Source organism: Vulpes vulpes, chromosome 1 (assembly GCF_048418805.1).
Source record: "Vulpes vulpes isolate BD-2025 chromosome 1, VulVul3, whole genome shotgun sequence".
In the NCBI taxonomy this organism is placed as follows: Eukaryota; Metazoa; Chordata; class Mammalia; order Carnivora; family Canidae; genus Vulpes; species Vulpes vulpes.
In genome coordinates, this window is record NC_132780.1 from 15,184,758 (window position 1) to 15,207,473 (window position 22,716).

General features: G+C 47.6%; 2 protein-coding genes across 3 annotated transcripts in view; one reads left to right on the forward strand and one right to left on the reverse strand.

The window, feature by feature from the left end:
* FUT2 (fucosyltransferase 2 (H blood group)) lies at positions 1-12,518 on the forward strand. The gene is made up of 2 exons (XM_072756539.1): positions 1-215; positions 9,002-12,518. Exon 2 carries the CDS (start codon positions 9,004-9,006, stop codon positions 10,021-10,023), a length of 1,020 nt encoding a protein of 339 aa, XP_072612640.1. The 5' UTR covers positions 1-215; positions 9,002-9,003; the 3' UTR covers positions 10,024-12,518.
* The window catches only part of MAMSTR (MEF2 activating motif and SAP domain containing transcriptional regulator), a 19,679-nt gene continuing 7,093 nt past the window's right edge, over positions 10,131-22,716 (reverse strand). Inside the window, exon 8 of one of the 2 annotated variants that reach the window (XM_072756493.1) lies at positions 10,131-10,427. In XM_072756493.1, the coding sequence (XP_072612594.1) occupies positions 10,411-10,427 (17 nt within the window). In that variant the 3' untranslated portion in view covers positions 10,131-10,410. Of the gene's footprint in view, positions 10,428-18,996; positions 19,706-22,716 lie in introns of those variants that run through there. The other variant, XM_072756480.1, reaches the window with a different exon arrangement.

Below are 22,716 nucleotides of genomic sequence, written 5' to 3' on the forward strand. Positions count from 1 at the left end.
GGGAGGAGTGGCTCGGGGCACACCTGGCCGCAGAAGCCCAGCCTCCCACCTCCCCGCGGCGCCCCGAGCCAGGTAGGTCCTGGGCGGGGTCTTCCGGATTCGGTGCTGGGCGGTTCTGATTTTTGAGCGTAGAGTCGTCCTCAGGGGAGGGAGCACCCCGATCTGCTCGCAGAGCAACCTCGCGGTCAGCTCCCCATTCCCGCAGCCGGAACCAGGTGAGAGACGGCGAGGAGGGGGCGCCGGGGGGCGGGGGGGGCTCTCCACGACCCCCGAGGGCGCGCGCGCGTGCGCCGGGGACTGGAGCTGGGACCCGCTTGAACTCCGGGATCCCCTCTGGGATGCCCCCGCCCCGGGGCTCCAGGAGCAGAGGGCCATCCGTCACAGCCCACCACCCCTGCCCCTAGCCCCTCAGCCGCCGCCCCCCGCTGGGCTCCCCTCCCCTCCCCTTCCCTCCGGGCCGAACTGGTACCTGAGGTCCCGGCCTCCCCTATCACCCCCGCGGTCCCCTCCCCCGCCCCAGGCAGCCACCTCCCTCCCTCCTGTCGCCAGTTTCCTGGAACCTACCTGAGAATCACTTTGCACACCAAAGGCCAGGGGCAGGGCCTGTTGGACTCGAGTTTCCTGTTTGCTTCTCAGGGTCTGCTCCCCTACCTCCGGGACAGACGTAGGATTCAACCACAGGACTCAGGGGTCTTCAGAGGCCCCCCGACCTCCAGGCGCCCCAGGGCCCCCCGGACCCCCTGGCTCCAGAGTCCCCCCCCCTTCCGTTCCAGTCCTGAGAATCAAGTTGGCGGCTTCAGAGTGGTGGCCTCACATTTGTGCCCCGAGCTCTTGCCCCAAGACCTTCTTACTGTGTGAATCCCGGGTTGGAGGGAAGGACGGGACACACCTGCAGTGCTCAGAGCAGTAGGGAGGGGACTGAGCTGGGTGATCTGAGATTACCTGGAGGAGAGGCTGGGAAGAGGGAGGGAGGGGATCTCAGAGGGGGGGGGCACGGGGACACACACCAGACACCCAAATTATAGGGTGTGACCCCTGGGCCTGGGGACGTGGGAGAGGGTTATTTCTTGGTAGCAAAGGGATGGGAAGCCGTGGGAAGGCTTTAAGCTGAAGAGGGGGCCAGGCCAGCTCTGGGGGTAGGGGACAGATGGGGTGTGGGGATGCAAGGAGCCCTGGACCAGGCTCCAGAGGAGAGGGGACAGGACAGAGGGGATGAGGCTTGGCCTGGGATCTGAGACAGAGTTTATTTTTATTTTTTTTTAAGATTTTATTTATTTATTCATAGACATAGAGAGAGAGAGAGGCAGTGATACAGGCAGAGGGAGAAGCAGGCTCCATGCAGGGAGCCCGATGTGGGACTCGATCCCGGGTCTCCAGGATCACACCCCAGGCTGCAGGTGGCACCAAACCGCTGCGCCACCAGGGCTGCCCTGAGACAGAGTTTAAAAGAAATGGGCCGATATGGGTGGCCCCGTTTTTCCAAGGGACCTGCAAGCTGGGCTCCTCTTTTGAAAATGGGGCCCCCTTCTATTCTGTCCTCCTGCGAGTGCCTGAGGGACCCCTGCCAAGGGACTCGATCTTGCCCCTCCCTCCTCAGCTGCCCGGAAGTGCCCTATGCAGCTGTGGGGAATGAGGAAAGGAGGTGGGCTTCCGGATCTCCAGGACTAGGGGGAGATCCCACTCACTCCAAGCAGCAAAGCTTTCCAGACTCCCAGCTCTTGGTTGCTGGCTGTGGCATCCTCCCAATCTCCTTATGGAGGTCAGGCGGGCCAGCTGCTCTCCCAATCTCCTTGTGCCCCCTCTGTGCCCCAGCCCTGGCCTTTCCCCACGCTTGTCCCCCAGACCCCTCTCTGATGAGTCTGAGCCTCACTTTGCCTTTGCTTTCAAATAGGCATGTCTACACCGAGCTGCAGGCCTGGCCCATGCTCTTAAGCATTCACTTCAGATTTCCTAATCCCTATTGTGCCCACACAGCCTTGGGAAGAGGTATTATTATCCCCAATTTTTGGATAACAGCACTCAGAGGGAAAGGCCCTCAGTCAAGGTCCTGCAGCCAATATGAGGCTAATGGCTACCCCCTGGCCCCCCTGAGCTTCTCTCCAGATCTGCCCCCACTCCCAGACACTGGGTTTCCTTTGTCCTGTGAGCCTCCCTGCCTCCTCTCCCACAGCCTTGCTCAAGGACAGGGGGTCAAAATCTGCAGGTGCTTCCCTTAGGCCCCTCAGCAGTGAACCGTCCCTCTTCCTGAGTGAGGAAGGAGGGAACCACCAAGAAAGCTGAGAGACGCTGTTCTAATACATTCTGCCTTTTTAACCCAAGCAAAACTAGCCTTATTGTCTGTCTGTCTGCTGTAAGCAGATTTCAAGGGGATATTCAGGGCCAGCCCAGAGATTAAGAGGTTTGATTGTGAAGGTCTTCCTTCCAAAATTCATCACTTCACTTGGTGCCAGGAAATGGATTCAAAACCAAAAAGGGATGGGCACCTGGCTCAGTCGTTTAAGGGTCTGCTTTCGGCTCAGGTCATGATTCAGGGGGTCCTGGGATGGAGTCCCACATAGTCAGGCCTCCCGGCTAAGCGGGAAGTCAGCCTCTCCCTCTCCTTCTGCACCCCTACCCTCTCAAGTGGTCTCTCTCTCTCTCTCTCTCAAATAAATAACATCTTTAAAAAGAGAGAGAGGAAGTCAAGGCAGGGAGACTTTGGCAGACACTTGCTATAAGGAGGAAAAGCAACAGCTGGAGCCTGACTGGGTCTTTTTCTTTCTTTCTTTCTTTCTTTCTTTCTTTCTTTCTTTCTTTCTTTCTTTCTTTTTCTTTCTTTTTTTCTTTCTTTTCTTTCTTTTCTTTCTTTCTTTTTCTTTTTTTTAAGATTTAATTTATTTATTCATGAGAGACACACACAGAGAGAGAAGCAGAGACCCAGGCAGAGGGAGAAGCAGGCTCCATGCAGGGAGCCTGACGCGGGACTCGATCCTGGGTCTCCAGGATCATGCCCTGGGCTGAAGGCGGCGCTACCCGGGCTGCCCGTGACTGGGTTTTGACAGGTGGAGACAGACCCACATTCCTTCTGCATACATTTCCTAAGTGCCTACTATGTGTAGAGCCCCATGTCTGGGGGCTGCAAGGGATACCAAGGGAGTAAGACCGACACTGTCCCTTCCTTCACAGAGCTGTGTGTGTGATCAGGACACTGGGACTGAATGATCCCCACAGGGACTCATTGGGAGACACAGAATTGAGACAACACAGGGGCCAGAGCTGGACTGAGTGCATGAAGATCCATCCTGCCTGCCTTGTTTCTCTCTCCCTCTCTTTTTTTAAAGATTTTATTTATTTATTCATGAGAGACACACACAGGCAGAGACATAGGCAGAGGGAGAAGCAGGCTCCATACAGGGAGCCCAATGCGAGACTCGATCCCAGGACTCCGGGATCACGCCCTGAGCCGAAGGCAGACTCTCAACCACTGAGCCATCCAGGCATCCTAAGATTTTATTTATCTGACAGAGAGAGAACAAGCAAGGGGAGCAGTGGAGGGAGAGGGAGAAGCAGGCTCCACTGAGCAGGGAGTGGATGCAGGGCTCCATCCCAGGACCCCAAGATCATGACCTGAGCTGAAGGCAGACCCTTAAACAACTGAGCCACCACTCTCCCTCTCTTTTCTCTCACTGTCTCTCCTGTGGTTTTTCTATTCCTGTTTGTCTCTCCTCCTGCTCTCTCTCTCTCTGGTTCTGTCCCTTTCTGTCTAGTTCCCCTCTCTTTATCTTTTCCTGTCTCTTTTTCCATCAATCGCCTCCCTCCTCCCTTCCTTCCTCCCTCCCTCCATCCTTCTGCCTTCCCATAAGCATTCCCCTTGGCCCCTTTGTCCCACATCCTGTGCTTGGCAAATTCGGAACTAGACAGAGGAGCCAAGTCTACTCTGTGCCCTTCAAATGCTCATGGTCTCATTGGAGAAAGGAAGAGAGAAACATCTAGAAGAAGTGGGAAGAGCATACAAGGCCACTCCACAGGGAGCCTTCCCTCCTCCTCCCTTGGGTGTCCCCTCTCCCCACTTCCTCCTGCTTCCCAGTCTCCAGAGAGGTCCTTCTATCCAGAGTCAGGGCAGGGTCTTGAAGACCCCTGTTGGGATCTGGACAGGAATGTATGTTGCAAGTGGCCTTGAAACAGGAACCAAGAAGCCATCAGGGACACAGTGATATTTTCCATCTCTCCCTCAGTATCCTCTTTCTTTTTATTCTCAGGGTCGAATTCACTGTACTCATGGATTTTTCTGGTCCACCTTAGATATGGTTTACCATGGCTGCACATGGGCTCTAACAGTCCCTTTAGTTGCCAAGACTACACTCCACCAGCTGGTTGGCTGGTGCCAACCAACCACCCTCTCTGTGCTTCTTACTTCAAATTCCCAAGGGAGAGAATCTACTTGGTACAGATTAGCCTCTTGAACCACCACCATGCTCACACATCATGAACTGACAATAAATAGACCAGCCTTGGACCAATATCTTATGATACACTGTGGGCTGTGTTTTAGTTTTTTTTATAAAGACACCGATCCTATCGGATTAGAATCTACCTTAGGATGACCTTGTTTTAACTTGGTCACTTCTGTAAAGATGTGTCTCCCAATAATGTCATATTCTGTAGCATCAGGAGTTAGGATTCCAATATACCTTTTGTAGAAAGACACGATCCAACAAATAACACACAAAGTCTGTGGGTTGGATGAGCAAAAATGTACTATCTTAATACAATCCATCCCTTGATTGCCATCACACATATGTTTTATCTCATACCCTCAACTCCATTAAAAAAAAAAATCAAACATTAACTAGTAGAATCACACATAGTCACCCACTCCACAGAGGGACAATCCTCAAAGTCAGCTTGATCCAGCATATCTACATCTGATGGTATGGGGCTACATTCTATGACCTAAATGCTAGATGTGGCCATTACTGACACACCCAATATGAAAAGTGGAAACCCACGGGTCGCTGGCCCAGAGCCCGCACAGGACAACGCTCTTTGTTTTGTGTATGATAATATTAAAAAGTATTGTTTTTGTCCTCCAGCCAGGTAGTTTTAATCCTCAGAAAGGTGAAGTTACTCACACAGAATCACTGTAGCTAATGAGCGTGGAGCCTGGAATCAACAGCCTGCGACCAGAGCATGTGCACTTAGCCACTGAGCTGAGTCCTCTCAGTCACTGAGTGAAGCACATTCCATATTGGGCTTCTGGAACAGAGGCTTTACTTTCAGTGGTGATGAGGAAGGAATCTGGAACTTTTGACTAGTAAGACTGAGAATCTCCTGAGCATCAGCTGAACTGTACAGTGAATTTTATTCAGCAAATCCAACCTCCCTGGCTCCTTTTATTCAAGTTGAAGGGAGCTGGAGGAGATTGTACCACCCAGGAGTTCATTTCTGGTTAGGCTCAACATCTGGTGATGACCCAGGGGCCCAGACCCCCACCTGAGTTGGTTCAACTCAAATCTAGGCATCTAGTTGACAAGCCTGAATTTCTTCCAGAAAGATAATGCATGTGATCTTAATGGGTTATGAGGTTGGCAGTGACTTAGAAACAGGGATATTGCTATATTAAGTCCTGTGCCAACTTTTATCAGCTATAATTAATCATAAAGCACCATACCTGCATAGCTTCTGGCAGCTTCCCAGGTTGAAAGAGGTCACATACTGCTTGATTTAGCCCTGGTGTTCTTCTTAATGGCCACTTGGTTCAGTATTTTGACCAGGAACACAAGCCCTGGACCAAGTCAACCAGAAGCATTTCATCTCTAATCTACCTTTGTGCAGAGCCTCCAGGATATGCTTTGATTAAAGCCTGCTCATGAGGAAAAGTTTTAAAAGGAATGGGTGGGGGGCAGCCCGGGTGGCTCAGCAGTTTAGCACCACGTCAGGCTCCCTGCATGGAGCCTGCTTCTCCCTCTGCCGCTCTCTCTCTCTCTCTCTCTCTCTCTCTCGCTCTCTCTCATTAATAAATAAATAAAATCTTAAAAAAAAAAAAAAAAGAATGGGTGGGAACCTTGGGCAGCCTGGGTGGCTCAGTAGTTTAGTGCCACCTTCGGCCTAGGGCCTGATCCTGGAGACCTGGGATCAAGTCCCATGTTGGGCTCCCGTCATGGAGCCTGCTTCTCTCTCTGCCTTTGTCTCTGCGTCTCTCTTTGTCTTTCTGTGTCTCATGAATAAATAAATAAATAATCTTAAAAAAAAAAAAAAAGAATGGGTGGTACCCTCATATTCACAGGGAAGGAAGAGGGAAGTCTGTGAAAGAACTGGGGAAGCAGAAGTGTCTCATTCCTTTGACTCCTCTCATATATCCCCATTCTCATTATTCTAATTCCAAAGTTGATCAGTGGCCAAACCTGGACTTTTACTCTGGCTACATGGTCCAGGTGTTGTTCCAGCCTAGATTGCAGAATGACATCAATAATTTATGGATGCAATCTTCAGCAATAATAAAGTGTTAACTGTGATCATCCTAAGCAATGCTTGTTCTGTTTGTCCCTACTGGCTTTTAGGGACATAATGGGGGAGACAGAACCAATTCATCCCCTGCTTTTTTTTTACTTTCAACTGTCTTGCTTATCCTCAACAACCATATCTTCAAGGCCTTTTGGGGCCTTTGTTCCAGGGGTCTCAAGAAGGAACTTAATTAACTACTTCACTCTACAAATCACTGGTCCAAGTTTTATGTCCTGGAATGGGGAATCTTCAATGCCCCCTACTTCCTATGATACTACAGTAAATGCTGTGTTCTCAGAAGGTCTGTTCAAAGCAACCACCCCACTCCTGGAACTTATTTCTGTTGCAACCAGAGTTGAAAAGAATAGGTTGTATACTTGTTTGAATATAAAGAAATTTTTTCTCTGGGTTTTCTTGGTCAGTTCTCTTAAGTTTCTGCACATCTCTTCAAGCATCTCCTAGTTACTGACTGCCTCTGCTTCAGGCTGCATCTGACATGTCGCAGCCACTCCAACCTCTACTTTCTCAGCATCACCTGCTATGGTCTCACACAATAATATTTGGTCTTTGTCCCTAGTTCTGGCACATGACTCATAAAATCCTTGGCATTTCGTGAGTGATAGGGTGATAGGAGTGTCTTTTGTCCTGATGAGGTGACTCTTCACAGGCCCCTAAAAAGCTTCAGGATCTGATTATCAGAAAGACCAAGCTTGATGAAGAGATTAGAACTTTCAGGGCAGCCTGGGTGGCTCAGTGGTTTAGCGCCACCTTCAGCCCAGGGTGTGATCCTGGACACCTGGGATTGAGTCCCATGTTGGGTTCCCAGCATGGAACCTGCTTCTCCCTCTGCCTGTGTCTCTACCTCTCTCTCTCTCTCTCTCTCTCTCTCTCATAAATAAATAAAATCATATATATATATATATATATATATATATATATATATATATATATAAAAGGAACTTTCATCTCCAGCTCCCAACCTCTGGGGAGGGTAGAAGGACTGAAGATTAAGTTAATCACCAGTGACCAATAATTTAATCAATCATGTCTACATAATGAAGCCTCCATAAAACCCCTTAAGTGGGTTTCAGAGAGCCTCTGAGTTGGTAACATACCCATGAGCCAGGAAGGTGCTCTACCTCAACTCCATGGGGACAGAAGCTCCTTCTGGATCTTACCCAATTGTACTTCTTCTGGTTATTTGTTTCTCTTATAATAAACTGGTAAATGTAAGTAAAGTGCCTTCCCGAATTCTGTGAGCCATTATAGCAAATTATCAAACCTAAGGAGCGGGTCATTGGAGCCCCCAATTTATAATATTAGTCAGAAGTATGAATGGCTTAGGACTTGCAGTTGGTGTGTGAAGTGGTGCTGAACTCTTTAACTTGTTGGATCTGGGCAGCCCCGGTGGCGCAGCGGTTTAGCGCCGCCTGCAGCCTGGGGTGTGATCCTGGAGATCCAGAATCAAGTCCCACATTGGGCTCCTTGCATGGAGCCTGCTTCTCCCTCTGCCTGTGTCTCTGCCTCTCTCTCTCTCTCTGTCTCATGAATAAATAAATAAAATCTTAAAAAAAAAACTTTCCTTTAAAAAAAATAACTTGTTGGATCTGATACTAAATCTAAGTAGGCAATGTCAAAATTGAATTGAATTGTTGAATTCAACTGGATGTTAGGCACCCAGTTGTCTGAGAGGAGGAAAACAAACTCTTACCTGCCACCAATTGCCTTATGACCTTTTAGTAACAATATTCAAGAGAGAATTGGCCAACTCATCTTTTAGAGCCAACCTACAACTTATCATAACCAAAAAATGGGAAAGCCACTGTGGAGACCAGTGCTTATCGCAGGTCCAGCTGGCTATGGCCAAAAGGGTAGGCAGGTCAAGTGGTGGAATTTGTGATGGGTTGGGCAATTTCCCTTCAAAGGGAATATAGATAGGCAGGGCATACAAAGATGGACACCTCTAGAAACAGGATTCCCAAGTAAATAGTAGGTTTGTACACTTGTACTCCCTATATATAGGCACCCATGGATGTATTTTCAGGCTATAAACACCCACATTCAAACATACATTGTATATATACATAATATATAAGTATGCGTGTGTGTATATATATACACGCACACTGTGTATAGAGTACACACTAGTACACCATGTATACACATTCACACAATACAATGTACACGTCCATTCTATGTACACAAATTCACACACACCCATATGTGTATACAATGTACAGGTACCCATATGCACACTCATACAATGCACGTGCCATGTGTGAATACACACAATACTTATCTACATATGCAAACTGGAACATCTGAACCCAATGTAAACACATCCCCATAGCATACACTCTAGAGACATACCTGCACACTTGTACCTGAGTATTCACACCCCTTTACACACAGAGTAAAGCCACCTGCGCAGACAACCACAAAATATCTGCACATTGACACACCGCCCCGGGGCCTCCATCCCCCGAGCTAACATTCCCTGCTCTCCCTTCCTTGACAGCCATGCTCAGCAGTCAGGTGTCTTTCTTCCCCATGGTCCACTTCATCCTCTTTGTCTTCACGGCTTCCACTATATTTCACCTTCAGCAGCGGCTAGCGAAGATTCAGCCCACGTGGGAGTTTGAGACACTGGTTTTGGCGCCGACAGAAAGCTCCACGAGCCCCCCGCTCAGGGGAATGTGGACGATCAATGCAATTGGCCGCCTGGGGAACCAGATGGGTGAGTACGCCACCCTGTACGCCCTGGCCAAGATGAACGGGCGGCAGGCCTTCATCCCGGCCGAGATGCACAGCACGCTGGCCCCCATCTTCAGAATCACCCTCCCTGTCCTGCAGGACACCACGGCCAGCAGCATCCCGTGGCAGAACTACCACCTGAACGACTGGATGGAGGAGGAGTACCGCCACATCCCGGGGGAGTACGTGCGCCTCACCGGCTACCCCTGCTCCTGGACCTTCTACCACCACCTCCGCAATGAGATCTTGCGGGAGTTCACCCTGCACGACCACGTGCGGGAGGAGGCTCAGAAGTTTCTGCGGGGCCTGCAGGTGAACGGAAGACAGCCGGGCACCTTCGTGGGGGTCCACGTGCGCCGGGGGGACTACGTGCAGGTCATGCCAGAGGTGTGGAAGGGCGTGGTTGCCGACCAGCGGTACCTAGAGCAGGCTCTGGACTGGTTCCGGACTCGCTACAACTCTCCCATCTTTGTGGTCAGCAGCAATGGCATGGCCTGGTGTCGGGAGAACATCAACTCCTCCCGCGGTGATGTGGTGTTCGCGGGCAATGGCATCGAGAGCTCACCAGCCAAGGATTTTGCATTACTTACCCAGTGCAACCACACCGTCATGACCATTGGGACATTCGGGATCTGGGCTGCCTACCTTGCCGGTGGAGAGACCATCTACCTGGCCAATTACACGCTGCCTGACTCCCCCTTCCTCAAAATCTTTAAGCCAGAGGCAGCCTTCCTGCCCGAGTGGGTGGGCATCGCAGCTGACCTCTCCCCACTACTCAAGCACTGATGTTAGCCGCGCTTGGCACCTCCTCCTTTGCTGGTATTGTTACATGTACCAGGACACTACCCACTGGCATCATAATGCTTTGGGCAGCAAGTAACAGAAGTCACAACTGACTTGTTTAAATAACATATTTATTTTTTTTTTGTTTGGTTTTTGTTTGTTTGTTTGTTTGGTTTTTGTTTTTTTTTGTGACTCTGCTGGGACCTGAACTAAATAACATATTTATGTGTTTTACACAAGACTGGAGGCAGTGCACCTCTGGGGTTAGTTAAGTCAGCCGCCAAGCAGTGTCATTGGTGACTCCAGTTCCATCCAGGTTGTTCAACTGCCATCAGCTCTCAGACCAGCTGGCTCCCTCATGGTCCAGAAGGGCTGCCACATAGCCAGGTGTCACATGCAAACAATCTCTTCATGAAGCAACAACAACAAAAAAGGTTCATTCTTGCATCCCTTTAGAAGAGTGAGGGAAAGATTCCAAAGCCCTCCAGCAACTGCCTCCCACACATACATATCTCATTGACTGGAAGTGTCTCACATGCCCACATTACCCATTATAAGCCAAAGTGAATAAGACCCTGGCATTGGCTCAGCTTCAGATCATAAATCTTTGCCCCCTTCAGCTAGGGAGTTGACCACCTTCTCTGAAATATATGGAGGTTTGCAGGAAAGGAATGGGTGCTCCTCACAAGGAAAATGGTGCAGTACAAAACAGAAGCCTTAAATTGTGCAGGTTGTTCACTACACAAAGGCAACTGACCAAGGAGGCAAGTGAGGCTCAAGTAGAGCCAACAGCCTACTCTCCAAGCCATGTGTCCTTAGGACTGTGTCCACCCAGGGGGCTCACTGTTTTCTAGTTAGCCTGCCCAGACCTGGGACCATTTCAGCAACTTTTTTTTTTTTTTAAGATTTTATTTATTTATTCTTGAGAGATAGAAGGAGAGACAGAGCCAGAGACACAGGCAGAGGGAGAAGCAGGCTCCATGCACCGGGAGCCCGACGTGGGACTCGATCCCGGGTCTCCAGGATCGCGCCCTGGGCCAAAGGCAGGCGCCAAACCGCTGCGCCACCCAGGGATCCCCCATTTCAGCAACTTTTATAAGAGCACCGCCCTACCGGCAAGTAGCTTGTGTACATCCAAGACCACCCGCCCCACTTCTGCAATGCTGGCTTCCTAGGGCCTAGGATGGTTCCTAGTGAGAACTCAGAGACCAGCATGGCTCAGTGAACTTGAAGAGAGTCCATTTGTTCTTTGTAAACGTTTGTTGTGGTGAATGTAACCAACAGGATCTCTGCTAGCAAAGGTTGGGTTAACAAAATATAGCAGCTTACAATGACAGCCGTTTCTTATTTCCCACAATCCTATGGGTCAGTTGAGTGGCTTTCTGCTCCATGCAGTGTTGACTGATGCCTCATGCAGGTGCATTTTTGTGGAGTTCAAGTGGAGCATCTTGATCTCCTGCATGTGGCCTGTCCTGCAGGATAGCTTGGACTTTTGCACCACATGCTTTCTTTCATCTTGCTTACTGGAACACTCAATCATTAGCATCATGTAAGAAGCCACTATGCTATGAGGAGGCCCAACCCCACTCAGAAGCCATGGGTGGGTGCTACAATTAACAGTCTTAGCTGAGGTCGACTTCAAATCATTCAGTGGAGGCATCAGATATGATTCTATGGGTCATTCAAGTCAGCCTTGAATGGTTCCTGATGACATGTTGCAGAGAGAAGTCCTAACCTGATTCCTGATTCATTAATTCTGTGAGCATAACAATATGATTGCTCTATGCTGTGAAGTTTGGGGATATCTGTGATACAGCCATAGATACACTAAGTCAATTATTCTCTATTATTTGCAGACACTTTCATGATTTTGGCATGAACTAAAACATGAACTTCTCCACCTGACTTGAGATCCCACGTGCAAAGGCCCTGTGGCAGGGGGAATCTAGTGCTACATGAGAGTGGAACAAGGCCAGTGTGGCTGGAACACACGTAGGAGAGAATGTAGGAGAGAAGTTAACAGGGTTGACCATGAAAGGCATTGCGGACCATGGCAAGGACTTTGGGTTTTATTCTAAGACCAAGGGGAAGCCATTGGAGGGTCTAAATTAGGGGAGTAACACAGTCGGATTTGCTATGTGGACTACTCTGGCTGCTATGTGGAGGAAGGGCTATAGGGATAAGAGTGGAGGCAGAACCAGGGAGAGGGCTACTGTAACATTCCTAGTGAAAAGTGGTGGTGGGCCAAGGAGGTAATGGTAGAAGCTTAGAGGTCTCATTTCAAGGGCTCAACAGAGACTCCTAATACCTCTCTGCCAGTGTCACAATCCTTAAAGAGACAATCCAGATGCCCCAATCAGATGGATGTTTGAGTCAACCATTCACCATGGGCCAATTATCTGAGGGCATGCAGAAGGTCACATAATACAACATGGCCACCATGTTTGTAAGGAAGTTGGTCTGATAAGAAGGTAATAAAAGAACATAAGGACTGGGAAGATGCTCCGAAAATGATTATATGGGGAAAAAGTTTTGCCATTCACATTTCAGTGGCTGAAGCAAATCAAGTGGTCACACTCAATTTCAAGAACAACCCATCCACATACCCCAGAATATTTGTGCTCCAGTGACTACCTTATGTCTTGCAAGCCTCCACCATCTTTCCACATGGTTCTTTTTTCTATCTCTTCATTTTTTTAAAAAAAAGATTTTATTAATTTATTCATGAGAGACACATACACACAGAGAGACAGAGACACAGAGGGAGAAGCAGGCTCCATGGAGGGAGCCTGATGTGGGACCCGATCCCGGGACTCCAGGATCACGCCCTGGGCCAAAGGCAGGCATGAAACCACTGAGCCACCCAGGGATCCCCCTGGAATCTCTTTCTGTTGGCTTAGTACCCATGGAATGGGGTGCCACAGATAGGTTTCTCCCTCAATAATTCTATTTAACTCAAATTTCCAGTCTGATTTTAATTTTTAAAAAATTGTTTAAAGTAGGCTCCATGCCCAACATGGGGCTTGAACTTATGACCCTGAGAACGAGTCACATGCTCTACCCACTGAGCCAGCCAGGTGCCCCCAGTCTGTTTTTATACAGCTAGAATGGGTAATGGTTGCTGGACCAGATTCTGTTATGTAAAAATAAATAAATAGGGGTGCCTGGGTGGCTTAGTCTTTAAGCATCTGCCTTTGGCTCAGGTCATGATCCCAGAGGCCTGGGATCAAGCCCTGCATCAGGCTCCCTGCTCAGTAGAGAGTTTGCTTCTCCCTTTCTCTCTCTCTCTGCCTCTCCCCCTGCTTGTGCTCACATGCTCTGTCTCTCTCAAATAAAGTCTTTAAATAAGTCCTTAATTAATTTGCTTATAAATCTGACATTCTCTCAGTGTACATTGTAAATGTACTGGGGGAAGGCACATTTTACATGCTGGTAAATTAAAACAACATCATGGTTGTCATTTCCAAAGATGGCCATGACAATATGTCCCCTCAATTTCAACCACCCAAATCTTTCCCTGCCCCTCTCCATCTCAGTAAATGGCACTATTTACTTCAACCAAAAACGTAACTTACTCTTGATTCTTCCTTTCACATTCCATCCAGCAGCAATTTCTGTCAGCTTTACCTTCAGAACTTACCCTGAATCAGACCTTCTTTCCTTCATCTATCATCACTACTCTATCCAAGTCACCACCATCTTTGCCTGGACACCTACAAAAGTCTCTTTTTTTTTAAAAAACTTTTTTTTAAATTTTTATTTATTTATGTATGATAGTCACAGAGAGAGAGAGAGGCAGAGACACAGGCAGAGGGAGAAGCAGGCTCCATGCACCGGGAGCCCGACATGGGATTCGATCCCAAGTCTCCAGGATCGCGCCCTGGGCCAAAGGCAGGTGCTAAACCGCTGCGTCACCCAGGGATCCCCAAAAGTCTCTTTTAAAACAAACTAAGGAGGGCATCCCCGGTGGCTCAGTGGTTTAGCGCCAGCTTCAGCCCCGGGGCATGATCCTGGAGACCCAGGATAGAGTCCCATGTTGGGCTCCCTGCATGGAGTCTGCTTGCTTCTCCCTCTGCTTCTCTCTCTCTCTCTGTGTGTCTCTCATGAATAAATAAATAAAATTAAAAAAAATAAAACAAACTAAGGGGCGCTTGGGTGGCTTAGTTGGTTAAGTGTCCAACTCTTGATTTCTCAGGTCATGATCTCAGAGTCATGTGATCATGCCCTGGGTTGGGCTCCTTCAGAGAGGAGGATGCTTCTCTCTCCCTCTGCCCCTCCCCCCAACTCATGCTCTCTCTTTCTCTCTCTCTAAAATATATAAATCTTAAAAGAAAAAAAAAAAAAAACACGAACTAAACTGGGGCACCTGACTGGCTCAGATGGTAGAGCATCCAACTCTTGACCTTGGGGTCGAGTTCAAGCCTACTTAAAAAATAAAGTGTGTGTGTGTGTGTGTGTGTGTGTGTGCGAGAGAGAGAGAGAGAGAGAGAGAGAGAGATTCTGTATCACGATAAGAAACCTATGATGTAAAGAGTATATTTGAAGATATGCCTTGAAGGATGAATTCAACTGAGTTTCACTGCTACCAAGCAATGATGGTGGACCAGTGGAGTCATGGCAGAAGTGAGGCAAAAAGACCAGTGAGATCTCCAGATTTAAAGATTTACCATAAAGCTAATGTCACTGTGACAAAGTTGTACTGGCATAAAAGATAGACAAATGGGCTCCAATGAAGAGTTCAGAAATAGACCACATATATATGATATGGTCACTTGATTTATGACAAAAATATCAAGAGTTCAGTGGAAGGATGAACGAGCTTCTCAATAAATGGAAGCAATCCAATATCCACATGGAAAAAGTGAACTTGACCCTTTCCTCACACGATTCACAAACATTAATTCAAGATGGATCACAGACCAAAACGTGAAAACTAAAAGCCTAATTCTAGAATAAAACATGGGAGAAAGGTTCATGACATTGAGATAAGCAAAGGTTTCTTTCCTTTCTTTTCTTTCTCCTTCCTTCCTTCCTTCCTTCCTTCCTTCCTTCCTTCCTTCCTTCCTTCCTTCCTTCCTTCTTTTTTATGATTCCCCCTTCAGGGGGATTTCCTTTTTTTTTTTTTTTAAGTGACCTCTATAGTCAACATGGGGCTTGAACTCACAATCACCAGATCAGACACCCCAGAGTCTCACATACAGCTGAGCCAGCCAGGCACCTTAGTTTCTTAACTAATACACACACACACATACAAAAACAAAAAACAAAAAACCAGTAGCCACAGAAAAACTAATAAAAAACTAATAAAAACTAATAAACTGGACATCTTCCTAGAGAGCCCTCACTAATTCCTGGCTCTTAACTGCATGGTCACAAGATACCTGATTCATAATCTAGTGTAGAATTTTATTTGGGGTCCAGTGAACACACCAATGTCATCTGTCTCCTATTCTGTATCTTGCATCCTCCATGACATCATACCATCTCCATTCTCCAGATTTTCCTTTTTTTTTTTTTTTTTTTTCCATTCTCCAGATTTTCTAAAATCAATTGCAGACAGAGTAAAACTAATCTGGTCCATATGCTTCAGATATTTATGATCTTATTTTTTAAAAGATTTTATTGATTTATTTGACAGAGAGCACAAGTAGATAGAGCAGCAGGCAGAGAGAGAAAAGCAGGCTCCCCACTAAGCAGAGAGCCTAATGTTGGGCTCGATCCCACTGAGTCATCCAGGCACCCCAGCTATTTATTATCTTAAAGATACATTGTTATATATTATAAGCCATCAGGGGCCTGAGCTGGGAGAGGGCAGTAATATTTCATAAAGAACTTGAGGCTGGTTTGTCTGCTTAGAGTGGCACCTGTTATGAACTGAACTGTGTCTCCCAAAAGGGATTATGTTGAAGTCCTGACTCCCAGGACCTGTGAATATAATTTATTTGGAAGTGGGATTTGTGTAAATGTAGCCAAGATAAGGTCAGTTTAGGGTGGATCCTAATGCAAAATGATTGTACTTAGGAAAAGGGGATATTTGGGCATACAACCTGAAAGAGACACAGAAGGAACATACCATGTGAAGGTAGAGATCAGAGTGACTCATATCTATAAGCCAAAGAATGCCAACAATTTCTCCAGCAAACCACCAGGAGCTAGGAAAGAAGCAGGGAGCAAAATCCCATTCACGGCCCTCAAGGAAATGACCCTGCTTGACATCTGATTATATCAGATTTCTGGCCTCAGGACTTTGAGACAATCAATTTCTGTTGTTGAAGCCACTGAGTTCGGGGTGCTTTGCTACAGTGGCCCTGGAAACCACTGTAGCACCTAAGAAAGTAGGGAAGGGGAGAGTTGTTTCTGGTGGCTTTGTGGAGTTTCTTCACTTAACCAAACTTCTGTAGAATGCTAGCTGCTGCTTTTCTGTTCGTTTTCATTTAAATTATGTTCAAGTACTGGCACTCCCTAGGGTTCTGTCCCTGGCCCCTTGTTCTCCCTGGAGAATTTCATGGTTTCATATACTGTATATAAAGGGACTCCCATGTTTTTATTTTAGGGCCAGAAACTTCTTTTTAGACCAAAAAACAAACAAGTTAAGCAATAGAATAACTACTGTAAATATTCCAAAAGGAAAGAGTGCTGAGGAGGACAGATTCTAGCAGATGTTTTAAAATAATGTTAACCCTCAATAAATAGGGGCACCTGAGTGGCTCAGTTGGTTGAGCGTCTGCCTTCGGCTTGGGTCGTGATCCCGGGGGATCCTGGGATGGAGCCCCTTGTGGGGCCCGGGGCTCAGCCGGGCATATGCTTCTCCCTCTGCCCTGCCCCCTGCTCCTGCTCTCGCTCACTTGTGTTCTCATTTAAATTATTAAATAAATAAATAAATAAATAAATAAATAAATAAAGTCTTTTAAAAAATCCTCAATAAATAAAAACAATGTGATCCTAGCATATGGAAAATCAAATCACTGCCTAGAAATGTCAGAAATAGACAGAAACCCATTTGGTAATTTAACATATGTTGAGGGTAGCACTGCAAAGTAGTGGCGAAAAGATGGATTCTTAACAAATAACGAGCCATCTGGGGGGGAAAAAAGCAAGCCTTTAAAAGAAAAACAACATAAATTTAAACCTTAAATGCTTTTTTTGTAGGGTTTTTTAAATTAAATTTTTATTTAAGTCATTTCTACGGTGTTCGGACTCACCATCATCAAGAGTCGCATGCTCCACCGACTGAGCCAACCAGGCGCCTTTTACTAAACCTTAACTTTAAAATCAATTAATCTGGGCAGCGCCGGTGGCTCAGCGGTTTAGCGCCCCCTTCAGCCCAGAGTGTGATCCAGGAGACCCAGGATAGAGTCCCACGTCGGGCTCCTTGCAGGGAGCCTGCTTCTCCCTCTGCCTCTCTCTCTCTCTCTCTTTCTCTCTCTCATGAATAAATAAATAAAATCTTTAAAGATAAAATCAATAAATATAAAGTTTATTCATCTTTTTTATTTCTTGCAAATATGGAATTAAGCAAACTTCAGCAAGTTGCTTTTCCTTTATTAGTCTTTTATGCAGTAAACGTATTTCCGGATCTCTTTGGTAGTTTGCAAGAGATTCCACTGTAGACATTGATTATGATATATACATACTCCATGTATGATATATACAACTCCAACCAGGTATTTTTGTGGTTCCTCTTTTTTTTTTTTTTTTTTTCTACTACAAATAATGCTACGGGGATTCCCTGGGTGGCGCAGCGGTTTGGTGCCTGCCTTTGGCCCAGGGCGCGATCCTGGAGACCCGGGATCGAATCCCATGTCGGGCTCCCGGTGCAAGGAGCCTGCTTCTCCCTCTGCCTGTGTCTCTGCCTCTCTCTCTCTCTCTGTGACTATCATAAATAAAAATTAAAAAAAAAATAATGCTACGGAGAATGTCCTTGTATTCATCACTATTAGCTATAGTGCAGAAAATCTTTTTTTTTTTTTTTTAAGATTTTATTTTTTTATTCATGAGAGAGACACAGAGAGAGGCAGAGACATAGGCAGAGGGAGATGCAGGCTCCCTGCAGGGAGCCCAATGTGGGACTCGATCCTGGACCCCAGGATCATGACCTGAGCCGAAGGCAGATGCTCAACCACTGAGCCACCCAGGTGCCCCTAGTGCGGGAAATCTTTATACATACATGAGAATATTTTCTTTGGAGAGCACCTGGGCTGACTACTCAGTCTCCAGCATCTCCCAAGGTCAAGCTGACACCATGGGGCCAAAGGGCTCCTCCATGGGTCCCCCTGGGGCATAGACAATCCGGTATAGCCCAAGGCCCCAAGGAAACAAAATGCTCCTATCAGCCAAAATAGTCCAAGAGCTCCAGAAGTTATGTCCTGGGAGCCGGTCAAGGGTTGGTCCTTTCTTTGGAATGTGCAGGGTTTGAGCACTCCAAGACTGTTGAGTTAACCCCTTACTGTATACCCAGGATGCTGTCAGGATCCAGAATCACCGAGAAAGCCTCTCTCTCCCCAGTGCAGTTATGTTGACTCTCACTTTCACTTTTGTTGGCAGATTCCTACCTTTCTTTCTTTCTTTTTTTTTTTTTTTGATTCCTACCTTTCTTTACCCTTTTACCATCTCTGGATGTGTCTAAACAAAACAGTGTAGTTCCGCCTGGTCTTTATGTTCTAGCTTTACTGAAATAAAATTTCTTTTTTTTTTTTAAGATTGTATTTATTCATTCATGAGAGACACACAGAGAGAAGCAGAGACACAGGCAGAGGGAGAAGCAGGCTCCCTGTGGCGACCCTGATGTGGGACTCGATCCTAGAACCCTGGGATCACACCTTGAGCCAAAGGCAGATGCCCAACTGCTGAGCCACCCAGGTGCCCTGAAAATACAATTTCTAAACAATATTCACCCACTTCACAGCCGCACTGATCATGACAGCCCAAACCACGCAGCAACTCAAGCGTATGAAGGGATAAACAAAATGAGGCGGATCCATACAATGGAATATTATTCAGCTGTGAAAAGCAAAGTGCCGACAACTGCTACAACCCGTAGCAGCATGAAAACATCATGCTGCGTGGAAGAAGCCACATACAATGGGCCACATATAATCTCATTTATAGGAAACGTCAGAGTAGGCAAATCCATAGAGACTACTGATCAGTGGAAGCCGAGGGGGAGGGAAGAGAGGTTTGAGGAAAAAAATGGGCAGTGATTGCTAATGGGTATGGAGTTTCTTTCAATGGTGATGAAAATGCTCTCCTAATTTTTAAAGAATCATCATGTTTCTCTCATTTCTCATCATGTTTCTCTCATTTCTCATCATGTTTCTGAGATTCCTCTACATTCTTGCAGGAATCAATCACTTCCAGTCTTTTCACTGCTGAGAAGTACTCCACTGTGCAGATGTGCCACGGGTCGTCAATCTGTGTCTTTATTTGATGTGTACTCAGGTTATTTCCAGTTTGAGGCTATAGTGAATAATGCTGTTATCAACACTGGTGTACAAATCTCTGTGTAAACATAGGTTATTAGGGCACCTGGCTGGCTCAGTGGTTGAGCGTCTGCATTTGGCTCAGGGCATGATCCTGAAGTCCTGGGATCCAGACTTGCGTCGGGCTCCTGGTAGGGAGTCTGCTTCTCCCTCTGCCTGTGTCTCTGCCTCTCTCTGTGTGTCTCTCATGAATAAATAAATACAAGCTAAAAAAACAAACAAACAAAAAACAAACAAAACAACAAAAACCCACAAGTTATCATTTCTCTTGAGAAAATACATAGGAGTGAGGCCTTCTATGAGGGCAGAGAGGAGAAATGGCTTGTCTGGGGTCCCCTGCCAGGTAAGGGCTGGGTTCAAAGTCTGAATGCAGGTTTGGCACCACACATGGGTGCAGCCATGCAACAGAGGAGTGGAAGTCAATCCATTCCAGGGGTCAATGACAACTGCTACAACCAAATAAGGACTTGTCCTATGCCAGGCATGGTTCTAAGTGATCTGCATACATTAACTCATTTATTTCTCAGTCAACCCCAAGGAGAAAGAACTAGTGCTCTTGTCCCCATTATAAAGATGAGAATACTAAGGCCAGGGAGGTTAAATTGGTCGCTATAGGCCACGTAGAGTGATGGAGAGATGAGTCCACCTAGATTGATCTGGCCCCAGAGATGAAACTCTCAGCCACTGTGGCACCTGCCCCTGCATCATCCACTCCTGGGGGTGTTTCCCAGGGAAGTCCTTTCATGCTCTGTACAGGGCTGTGCTCGATGATGATGATGGTGGTGGTGGTGATGATGGATGGTGATGGTCTTGGGATGGCTGGTGGAGTTGGATGCTAGGGGGTCAGCCCCCCAAGGTGTGCGTAGAGGGAAAATAGGTGGAGGTAAAATGCCGAATGGAAGTCAGTGATTGGAAGCAGCAGACTAGGTATGTGGTAACACAGACAGGGAGGGAGGGAGGAACAGAAAGGGGAAGGGGAGGAGGAGAAAGAGAAAAACGAATAAAATATATTTTCCAGTCTACTCAATGTATCCTTCTCGAGAATACGTCTATGAAATGAATTGAAAATTTGGGTAATTTGTCAAATATATTCTAGGTCTTTCTCATGTGTCTGCTGAGCTCAGGGGATGGCAACATGGCACTGGGGCTCCCCTGGGGCTGCTCTCCCCATCTTCCTGTGCCTCCACTGTGGTCCAGACCTTGGGGGGCAACCCAGCCCTCTCCCTGGGGGCAGGAGGGAGCAACCGGAATGTCTGGAGAAGGGTTGGGTGACAGATGGTGGGGAATGTAGGGTCCAAGCTCTTCTGTCTCTGGGTTCAAACGTGCACACTCGACCCAAGACCCAAGCCTGTGCGTGTCTTTCAAATCTCCATCTAGCAGAGAATTCCTTACCCGCTCTCCGCTGGCCCTGACTCCCTTTGGGATTGCCCTCCTCTGGACACAGGAGAGATGGGGACAGAGAGTCACAAGCTCAGTCAGGCAGAGATGGAGATAGACCGAGGCCCCACCACACCCTTTCCTAATCTTTCCAGGGCTGATGGCGCCCCTTGAGCACCAATTTTCAGCTTGACAAGAAGGCCCCCACAGGCCCCAGCTGCCACAGGCCTCCAGCCCCAAATTCTGCACAGTCTTGACCTCACAAGGTTCCCCCAGGCCACTCCTCTGACCACCCTGTCTGTTCCTCACGGCTTCTGGTACTTTCTAGGAGTTACAGCCCCTTTGCTGTGAAAACACTCATCACCCTACACTGGAACTCTATTTGTGCAAATGTCTGAGCTTCACCAGAGCAGAGATCGAGGCTCTATTTCTTCAACTCCAAGGGCACAAGCTGGACTCATGAACCTGACTTAAAGTGCCTCTCCAACACCTTTCATCTGTGTGGCACTGGGCACAGTGCTCCCCACACCTCTGGTCTTCCACAATCTCATGGGCAAAGTGAGGATGACAAATCCTACCCGATTGCCTTTGCCTCGTGATAAAGTGCTCTTGTTCCCTTGCCTGTTCTGTTGTGAATCTCTAATGCCCGCCAGGGTTTACAACATCGGGGACCTAGAATAATCATGGATCAGCAGCTAATAATGGTGATTCACATTTGCCAGCATGTCTCCCATGCCAGGTCCAGCTCATAGGAAGTCTCAGTGAGTACAGTATTTCATCCACACTGGGCATGGAGCCTACTTTACTTTTTTTTTTTTTTTTTTTTATGATAGTCACACAGAGAGAGAGAGAGAGAGAGGCAGAGACACAGGCAGAGGGAGAAGCAGGCTCCATGTACCGGGAGCCCGACATGGGATTCGATCCCGGGTCTCCAGGATCGCGCCCTGGGTCAAAGGCAGGCGCTAAACCGCTGCGCCACCCAGGGATCCCTGGAGCCTACTTTAAAAAAAAAAGAAGTTTGTTATTCTTACAGATCCCCAAAGAAGGGGGTGTGTCAAGCACTTGAGGGAAGTGCCCAGGTCCTCAGGAGGCGGAAGGTGAAGGTGGAGCTCTGGGCAAGAGACTATTGTGGTTTCTCAGGGAAGGAACAGGGGAGGCAGGGTAAGTGGGCTGGCTCTGGGGTGTCGGGGTTGTCCCTAGATGTCTGGAATGTGGTCCTGGGGTGCACAGGACTTGAACTCATGACCCTGAGATGGAGACTTGAGCTGAGATCACAAGTCAGGCACTAGACTCATAACCAACTGAGCCACCCAGGCATCCCAACAAAGGATCTTTTCAATCTGATCCTTGGCTTCCCCACACCTGAATAACAATAAAACCTACATTTTGCAAGACTTTGCTGCTAATGGCCTACTCTGGGACCTTCTTCCCAGGACTGCTGTGGGGTTCAAGGTACCTGGGAGTCTATATCCCCCTTTGTCCTCATGACCCATGGCCCAAAACTGATGAGAAGAGGGGGGATAGTGGAGTCTCCAATGACCATGCCCCCAACGTTCATACACCAGCATAGTCCCCTCCCATAATCAGCCAGCCTGACTTGAATTAGCCAATGGAAAGTGTTGAAGGTGACACTGGGCCATTTCTGTGCTCAGTCTTTATGAGACTGGCAGCTTCTGTGTCCCCCACGAATAATACTCACTTTGGAGGACCCTGAGCTACCATGTAGGGAGTCCAGGTACCCTGCTGGAGAGACCACGTGGAGAGGGGGGGCGCTGAGGCCACTCAGAGATAAACTGGAGTCCAGATGTCCTGCAGCCGAGCTGACTCCAGCCTACTTGCC

What these genes read in the sequence shown, in the direction of transcription:
- FUT2 (XM_072756539.1), top strand. Translation starts at nt 9,004, where the DNA reads ATGCTCAGCAGTCAGGTGTCTTTCTTCCCCATGGTCCACTTCATCCTC.